Below are 9,391 nucleotides of genomic sequence, written 5' to 3'. Positions count from 1 at the left end.
ATTACCTGGGCAAGACTATGGAAATCCTGAAAACATGACATGTTGGTGGGCCTTGAGGACTGGAGTTGGGGACCCCTGCCTTAGACAATTATATAGTAGATGGGCGAACCACTTCGGGTCCGGCCAAACAGTTTAAAAAGTTTGGGTACCAGAAAAGGACTTCATTCACTTGATTGGGGGTCCCGAACATCCAGTGGTTGCCACACTGTCATGTGCATGACAGCATGGCAAACACTGCCTTCGATTGGCGGTAAAAAGTCGACCATTTGTAAAAAATAACATTCAGAAGACCTTATTGAAGAATTAAAAAGTTACGACAGTGTACAAGGGCAGAAAAAATGTGCAAATCTAGCATACGCATTTCAGAATGTAATCCTTATTCATTGCATCAATCCTATAGTTATATTGTAAATAAACACAAAGCAAGAATAAAGTCCTTTATTGGAAATAAAAAAAACCCACACCCATTACATTGAAACCAATGTCTCCTGTAATAAAACAAAAGTAAAAACAAGAATATACCATACCTGTCCGTTGTTGTGTCCCACGCCATAATCCATGTCTGGGCGAGAATTCGTTTTCAACCTGGATGGTGCCAAGATGCGACCGTCCAGGCTGAGAACCACTGGTGAGTGAGCTGCTGGGAGCGCAGCCTCAGTGACAGGCGGTGTTGTCATAGAGGTAACCTCCGGTCACTGAGCTGCATTCCCAGCCGGGCCAATGAACCATCGGTGACATTATGCAGCTGTCAGTTTTGCCTGGCTTGTTTTCAATACAGGGGAACCCAAGCCAGTTTGTTTTTTTTAATTATTTTAGAGCGCAGGCTGATGAATACTCCAATCAGCCGCCACCTGCTCGCTGTTATTAGCGGCAGCAGGCATCGGCTGATGGGAGCAGTAGTCCCATCAGCCGACACCAATGACCTGAGATAAACCGCGACTGACCGGCGGTAATGATTTTACTAACGATCAGAGGCAATAATTGTGGCGCTGTCATGAACATGACAGAGCGAGAAACACCTGAGATTTGCGGGGTTAACCCGAACAGTAACTCAGACTTCCTGGTGAAGTCCGTGTCTGAACAGTAGGCGTTCGGTAAGGAAGCCGAACTTTACTGTTAGGGTTCGCCCATCTCTAGTTATGATGATTTTTCTCTATGCAATTGTAAAATACAATAAAAACAAAAATGAAAAAAAAAACAATGTGGAAGCTGGTATTTAAAGGAGATCCTTAAGGCACCACTTCAGCCGTTTTTACCAGAGCTGGTATGGCGCTTTAAATATAAGCCCCCTTTCTCATACACACCTGTGCCCTCATGCCCAGGCGGCAACACAGCCCAGTGTGCCCTCCTGCCCAGGCGACAGCACAGTCCAGTGTGCCCTCCTGCCCAGGGGGCAGCACAGTCCGGTGTGCCCTCATCACCCAGGCGACAGCACAGTCCGGTGTGCCCTCATGCCCAGGGGGGCAGCACAGTCCGGTGTGCCCTCATGCCCAGGGGGCAGCACAGTCCGGAGTGCACTCCTGCCCAGGCGACAGCACAGTCCGGTGTGCCCTCATGCCCAGGGGGCAGCACAGTCCAGTGTGCCCTCATCACCCAGGCGGCAGCACAGTCCAGTGAGCCCTCATCACCCAGGCGGCAGCACAGTCCGGTGTGCCCTCATGCCCAGTCCAGTGTGCCCACATGCCCAGGGGCAGCAGTCCGGTGTGCCCTCATGCCCAGGGGACAGCACAGTCCGGTGTGCCCTCATCACCCAGGCGGCAGGACAGTCCAGTGAGCCCTCATCACCCAGGCGGCAGCACAGTCCAGTGTGCCCTCATGCCCAGTCCAGTGTGCCCACATGCCCAGGGGGCAGCACAGTACGGTGTGCCCTCATCACCCAGGCGGCAGGACAGTCCAGTGAGCCCTCATCACCCAGGCGGCAGCACAGTCCGGTGTGCCCTCATGCCCAGTCCAGTGTGCCCACATGCCCAGGGGCAGCAGTCCGGTGTGCCCTCATGCCCAGGGGGCAGCACAGTCCGGTGTGCCCTCATCACCCAGGTGGCAGCACAGTCCAGTGTGCCTTCATGCCCAGTCCAGTGTGCCCACATGCCCAGGGGGCAGCACAGTCCGGTGTGCCCTCATGCCCAGGGGGCAGCACAGTCCGGTGTGCCATCATGCCCAGGGGGCAGCACAGTCCGGTGTGCCCTCATCACCCAGGCGGCAGCACAGTCCAGTGTGCCTTCATGCCCAGTCCAGTGTGCCCACATGCCCAGGGGGCAGCACAGTCCGGTGTGCCCTCATGCCCAGGGGGCAGCACAGTCCGGTGTGCCATCATGCCCAGGGGGCAGCACAGTCCGGTGTGCCCTCATCACCCAGGCGGCAGCACAGTCCAGTGAGCCCTCATCACCCAGGTGACAGCACAGTCCGGTGTGCCCTCATACCCAGTCCAGTGTGCCCACATGCCCAGGCGGCAGAACGCCCCGGTGTGCTCACATGCTCAGGATGCAGCACAGTCCGGTGTGCCATTGCCCTCATGCCCAGGGGCAGCACGGCTCAGTGTGCCCGCTCCCGCAGTACGGAGCCCCGGTGCCCGGCCTGTAGACACCCTACGCACTTCCGCTGTGCTGTGCCGGAACTACGGGGTCAGAGTTCGGTAAATATTGGTGATGTCACGCAGCCGACATGGCGGAAGGGTGAGAGTGGTGTTTTGTGTCCCGACATACCCGCACAGCCTGCATACCCCTCCCTGGCAGGGCACCCGGCTCTCCCGTACTTAGCCCGGGCCCCGTGCACTGGTACTGTGATGCCAGCTGTCCCGTGCCCGGCGCCTGCGCACATATGTCGCACAAGCCCGGAGCTTCCTGCCACCGTCAGGGGTGGTCGCTACATGTGGCTGCCCTCACTCACCGGTCTGGTGTGGCCGTGTACACAGCCTGACATGGAGCACGGTCCTCGCTGTGCGATGTGGCCATCATGTGATGTAGCAGAGCTGGCACCGCCATAGAGCACAAAGTTGTGCCAGCTCTGCTACATCTGCTCTATGTGGCCTTGGTGTATAGTGACTTCTCTGATGTCTTCTCTTCTGGTTTGCGGCAGGGAGGATGGAGGCTGGTGGAGAAGCTGGTTACACCAGAGCTACAGCAGCGTCCGGGAGAAGGTATGTCGCCATTGTCTCATGTTATTGCTATGTCCATGGGAACATTGCAGCCTCCTCACACTCCAGTAACACTCTGTCTCATTGTGGCGGACTACTGCTCTCATTGTGGCGGACTACTGCTGTCATTGTGGCGGACTACTGCTCTCATTGTGGCGGACTACTGCTCTCATTGTGGCGGGCTGCTGCTCTCATTGTGGCGGGCTGCTGCTGTCATTGTGGCGGGCTGCTGCTGTCATTGTGGCGGACTACTGCTGTCATTGTGGCGGACTACTGCTCTCATTGTGGCGGGCTGCTGCTGTCATTGTGGCGGGCTGCTGCTGTCATTGTGGCGGGCTGCTGCTGTCATTGTGGCGGGCTGCTGCTGTCATTGTGGCGGGCTGCTGCTCTCAGTCCTGGGTCTGGTGCAGGGAATTATTACTAACAGTTCCTATAGTGCATATGTATATTCTGCAGGACAGACAATATTTTTTACGGACACATTGGAAACCTGTAACAAATCATTCTGCTTATAAGTGTTACCTGTCTACAGCCCATAATTCTGATGTTAAGACACCAGCTGCAGTCACTGTAATCTGTAAAATGAGAATTAAAGTACCGTCACACTGAACGATATCGCTAGCGATCCGTGACGTTGCAGCGTCCTGGCTAGCGATATCGTTGAGTTTGACACGCAGCAGCGTTCAGGATCCTGCTGTGACATCGTTGGTCGCTGGGGAAAGTCCAGAACTTTATTTCGTCGCTGGACTTCCTGCAGACATCGCTGAATCAGCGTGTGTGACGCCGATTCAGCGATTTCAAAAACCTGACCTGCACATCCAAACATAGACTCAGTGTGAACAGATGCTGAACCTAGAGTCGCCAACTCGTATATAGTTAAGTAAATAAGGCAGCACACTGCAGCGCTAAAACATACAAACTTGAAAAACGAATTTTGAACTGCATTACTGCACTAGAAATATGAAAAATGAGAGCTTTTAGCGCATAAAAATGGCCAATTTTATGTGTACCTGGTAGCCTCTTTACGGCATCTCTCTTATACCAGGTCCTACGCTTGCCTTACCTCGCTGAGAATAAACGTCTCCATCTGAATGGGTGCATGTGAAACCTCTTCTTAGACTAAAATTCTCTCTCTCTCTGTGGAGGGGTATTGGACCTGCTGTAATTAAAACACCTGTAGGCTAGGAGGCGGGGAGTGCACGATCAGAAGGCTATAAAGTTAAGTAAATAAGGCAGCACTGCGTTTTTCATGTTTGCATGTTTTAGCGCTGCAGTGTGCTGCCTTATTTACTTAACTATATACGAGTTGGCGACTCTAGGTTCAGCACCTGTTCACACTGAGTCTGTTTGGATGTGCAGATCAGGTTTTTGAAATGTATTCTCTAGCCTTCTGATCGTGCACTCCGCCTCCCAGCCACAGGTGTTTTATTACAGCAGGTCCAATACCCCTCCACAGAGAGTGAGAATTTTAGTCTAGGAAGAGGTTTCACATGTACCCATTCAGATGGAGACGTTTATTCTCAGCGAGGTAAGGCAAGTGTAGGACCTGGTATAAGAGAGATGCCGTAAAGAGGCTACCAGGTACACATAAAATTGGCCATTTTTATGCGCTAAAAGCTCCCATTTTTCATATTTCTAGTGCAGTAATGCAGTTCAAATTTCGTTTTTCAAGTTTGTATGTTCTAGCGCTGCAGTGTGCTGCCTTATTTACTTAGCCGATTCAGCGATGTCTTCACTGGTAACCAGGGTAAACATCGGGTTACTAAGCGCAGGGCCGCGCTTAGTAACCCGATGTTTACCCTGGTTACCAGGGGGCTTCGCATAGTTGGTCGCTGGAGAGCTGTCTGTGTGACAGCTCTCCAGCGACCACACAGCGACGCTGCAGCGATCGGGATCATTGTCTAGATCGCTGCAGTGTCGCTAAATGTGACGGTACCTTTACAGTCAAAATAATCTGTACAACTTCAAGATAATCACAGACTTTTTCAGCAGTGCCCTATTGGACTGTCCTGGAATTTGTGGACAGTTGGCAACCCTGGAAGCAAGAAGGGAGGTTCGCGCTATGAACATGTTCACACTTGCAGAGGATACACACCCCCTTTGGTTCGTGTACACACAGTCACACACTGACACCCATACATATATTGATACCTCACACACTGACATATGACAATCACATTTGCTTTCTTTTAGAGGTGGTACAACAGAACTGGAGTGCTCCTGATACTGTGACTCCCGCCCCTATGCTCCCCTTTCCCAGTCTCTCCTTTTGGATTGTACTGCTGCATGCTATGCTTCGTGCCATCTGCTGGTTAAAGGTGCACATCTCCCATGTAATGCTCTCCTCTCACCAGCAGATGGCATGGCAAATACACCACAAAGCTGTGGGGGATGAGCCAGCAAAGTATAGAGGGCACAAAGGGGAAAGTTGAACTCTGCCCTTGTGTGCACCCCTGATCTCCTGGTACACTAATCCCTTGTGTGCACCCCTGATCTCCTGGTACACTAATCCCTTGTGTGCACCCCTGATCTCCTGGTACACTAATCCCTTGTGTGCACCCCTGATCTCCTGGTACACTAATCCCTTGTGTGCACCCCTGATCTCCTGGCACCTAGTCACCATTTCAAAACATAAATTCTGCTCTGGTGACATGTCTGTTCATAGTGGTGCTATAATAATGCCTATATAGTGCAGCTTAGGCTGTTATTAGAGAATAATGCAGGGGCTCTTTTGTATGCCTTGTGCATACCTGTTTCAGCTGATGTGCTATTTCTAGACTGTCTGCCATTTTGGCTCCTTCTTCCCCCTCTAATATAGTTTCCTTAGGCTACAGTCACACAGTCAGTACTTTACATCAGTAGTTGTAAGCCAAAACCAGGAGTGGGTGATAAATACAGAAGTGGTGCATATGTTTCTATTATACTTTTCCTCTGATTGTTCCACTCCTGGTTTTGGCTTACAAATACTGATGTAAAATACTGACCAAATACAGAATGAGAGAATGTAATCTAATGTAGACTATATTCCCCATTACACCTGTGGCTGTGCAGAAGGGGCAGTGTCATCACGTGGTTGATCAGTGACATAGAACTGCTGTCCCCTGACTCACACTGCAGTCTGTGTATCCTATGTGATCCAAATTCATACTGAGCTGTCTTAGTTTATTCTTTTGTTATGCTGCTTCACACTACGGAGTTTGTGTTTTATATGGGATATAGTGTCAGCCTGTCTCCCCTTCCTCCTGCTTGTGATGGGTTTGACTTAGTTTAGCTTGTTACAAGCAGAAGGCAGAGTAAAACAGTGAAGGTGGCTCTCAGATGCACTGGAAATTCTGTACAAAGCACAAACAAAGTATAGCCAGGTGGTGTGAGTCAGGGAGTTGTATAAGATATTGTAGGGACTCATCTAACAAGTCCTTGCACTCCTGATGCCATGAGAAAGTAATGATTTTGACTGAACTCAGAGGGCAGAGCTTGGTGTCAAGTAGAAGTTTGAGAGCATTCAGGAGGTACTACGGTATATAATGTAGTTCATAGTAATTCAGAGAGTGGCCTCCTGCTTTCAAGAGAGAGCAAGTACTGGACTGGTGGTCAGACTGAGATCACATGAGACTGCTGCCCATAATAGATGGGGGGTACAATGCAGAGGAGCTGGGATTAAGCAAATTATGTAGCTAGTAGACTGCTTTATAGGAGTGATCTAATAGCTGCAATGGTTCCCTAAGTACCTATCGATGCCATGACGTGTTTAGCTATAACTCTTCGTTGTTGTCCTCTATTATTCTTCCTGTAAATGTATGATTGAATGGGCTGTGATTCTATAAGCATTGCCAGCACTGATAATCATTCCAGATTCTGCAAGCACACATCCTACCTTGAAGGAAAATAATACCTACCGTAGTTGTCCATTGATCCCAGATGTCCGCGATAAATGGCATAATGCCGACTTAAAAATGACTGGGTGCCTGTATGGGTTTATTTAGTATGTTACATTCTTTTTTTCCTGATTTTATCTTTTATATTGTCTTTCCAGTCTGCAGAGGCTTTGGAGTTTATGAAGAGGGACCTCTCCGAATTCTCGCGAGTTGTGCAGCATGATACAGCATGCACTATTGCAGCTACCGCTACTGTTGTCAAGGAGAAGCTGGCGGTGAGTTTTACATGGACAAAGGCTTTGGTGATGTGTGCGACTGATTAACCCCTTCCTGACCTTTGACGCATACGCTGCGTCATGAAAGTCGGTGCCATTCCGACCCATGACGCAGCGTATGCGTCATGGCGGAATCGCGTTCCTGCAGGCCGGGTGAAAGGGTTAACTGTAATTTCACCCGGCGTGCAGGGACAGGAGGAGTTGTACTTTAGCCCAGGGGGGGTGGCTTCACCCCTCCATGGCTACGATCGCTCTGATTGGCTGTTGAAAGTGAAACTGCCAATCAGAGCGATTTGTAATATTTCACCTAAAAGACTGGTGAAATATTATAATCCAGCCATGGCCGATGCTGCAATATCATCGGCCATGGCTGGAAACACTAATGTGCCCCCACCCCACCGATCGCCCCCCCAGCCCTCCGATCTGTGGTCCGCTACCCTCCATCCTGTGCTCCGCTCCCCCGTCCTCCTGTCCGCTCCCCCCTTGCTCCAATCCCACCCCCGTGCTCCAATCCCACCCCCCTGCACTCCGATCCACCCCCCGCACTGCGATCCACTCCCCGCACACCGATCCACCCCCCGCACACTGATCCACCCGCCCGCACACAGATCCACCCGCCCGCACACCGATCCACCCCCCCATGCTCCGATCCCTCCCCCCGTGCTCCGACGCCCCCCCCGTGCCCTGATCTCCACCCCCCATATACTTACCGAGCCTCCCGGGGTCCGTCCATCTTCTTTCAAGGGCGCCGCCATCTTCCAGAATGGCGGGCGCATGCGCACTGCGCCCGCCGAATCTGCCGGCCGGCAGATTCGTTCCAGAGTGAATTTTGATCACTGTGATAAAACCTCACAGTGATCAAAATAAAAAAAAACAGTAAATGACCCCCCCCCTTTGTCACCCCCATAGGTAGGGACAATAATAAAATAAAGAATTTTATTTTTTCCCCCCACTAAGGTTGGAGTTAGAACTAGGGTTAGGGTTAGGGTTATGGGTAGGGTTAGGGTTAGGGGTAGGGTTAGGGTTAGGGTTAGGGGTAGGGTTAGGGTTAGGAATGTGCACACGTATTCTGGTCCTCTGCGGATTTTTCCGCAGCGGATTTGATAAATCCACAATGCTAAACCGCTGCGGATTTATGGCAGATTTACCGCGGTTTTTCTGCGCATTTCATTGCGGTTTTACAACTGCGATTTTCTATTCGAGCAGTTGTAAAACCGCTGCGGAATCCGCAGAAAGAAGTGACATGCTGCGGAATGTAAACCGCTGCGTTTCCGTGCAGTTTTTCTGCAGCATGTGCAGAGCGATTTTTGTTTCCCATAGGTTTAAATTGAACTGTAAACTCATGGGAAACTGCTGCGGATCCGCAGCGTTTTCCGCAGCGTGTGCACATACCTTTAGAATTAGGCTATGTGCACACGGTGCGGATTTGGCTGCGGATCCGCAGCGGATTGGCCACTGCGGATCCACAGCAGAGTTACATCAGGTTTACAGTACCATGTAAACCTATGGAAAACCAAATCCGCTGTACCCATGGTGCGGAAAATACCACGTGGAAACGCTGCGTTGTATTTTCCGCAGCATGTCAATTCTTTGTGCGGATTCCGCAGCGTTTTACACCTGTTCCTCAATAGGAATCCGCAGGTGAAATCCGCACAAAAAACACTGGCAATCCGCGGTAAATCCGCAGGTAAAACGCAGTGCCTTTTACCCGCGGATTTTTCAAAAATGGTGCTGAAAAATCTCACACGAATCCGCAACGTGGGCACATAGCCTTAGGGTTAGGGTTGGGTTGGAATTAGGGTTGTGGTTAGGGTTAGGGGTGTGTTGGGGTTAGGGTTGTGGTTAGGGGTGTATTGGGGTTAGGGTTGTGATTAGGGTTATGGCTACAGTTGGGATTAGGGTTAGGGGTGTGTTGGGGTTAGTGTTGGAGGTAGAATTGAGGGGTTTCCACTGTTTAGGCACATCAGGGGGTCTCCAAACGCAACATGGCGCCACCATTGATTCCAGCCAATCTTGTATTCAAAAAGTCAAATGGTGCTCCCTCACTTCCGAGCCCCGACGTGTGCCCAAACAGTGGTTTACCCCCACATATGGGGTACCAGCATACT

At 50.9% G+C, this 9,391-nt stretch overlaps 1 protein-coding gene across 4 annotated transcripts in view; it reads left to right on the top strand.

Moving 5' to 3' along the window:
* Positions 1 to 2,618: 2,618 nt before the first annotated feature.
* BSDC1 (BSD domain containing 1) overlaps positions 2,619 to 9,391 on the top strand; it is a 60,972-nt gene continuing 54,199 nt past the window's right edge. For all 4 annotated transcript variants that reach the window (XM_069757046.1, XM_069757044.1, XM_069757043.1 and 1 more), the window contains exons 1-3: positions 2,619 to 2,672; positions 3,076 to 3,136; positions 7,167 to 7,283. In XM_069757046.1, coding sequence (XP_069613147.1) covers positions 2,662 to 2,672; positions 3,076 to 3,136; positions 7,167 to 7,283 — 189 coding nt within the window. In that variant the 5' untranslated portion in view covers positions 2,619 to 2,661. The remainder of the gene's footprint in view (positions 2,673 to 3,075; positions 3,137 to 7,166; positions 7,284 to 9,391) is intronic.

Source organism: Ranitomeya imitator, chromosome 3, assembly GCF_032444005.1.
Source record: "Ranitomeya imitator isolate aRanImi1 chromosome 3, aRanImi1.pri, whole genome shotgun sequence".
NCBI classification, from domain to species: Eukaryota; Metazoa; Chordata; class Amphibia; order Anura; family Dendrobatidae; genus Ranitomeya; species Ranitomeya imitator.
The sequence above is the reverse complement of the archived record's forward strand: the minus strand, read 5'-3'. Positions and strand labels throughout refer to the sequence as shown.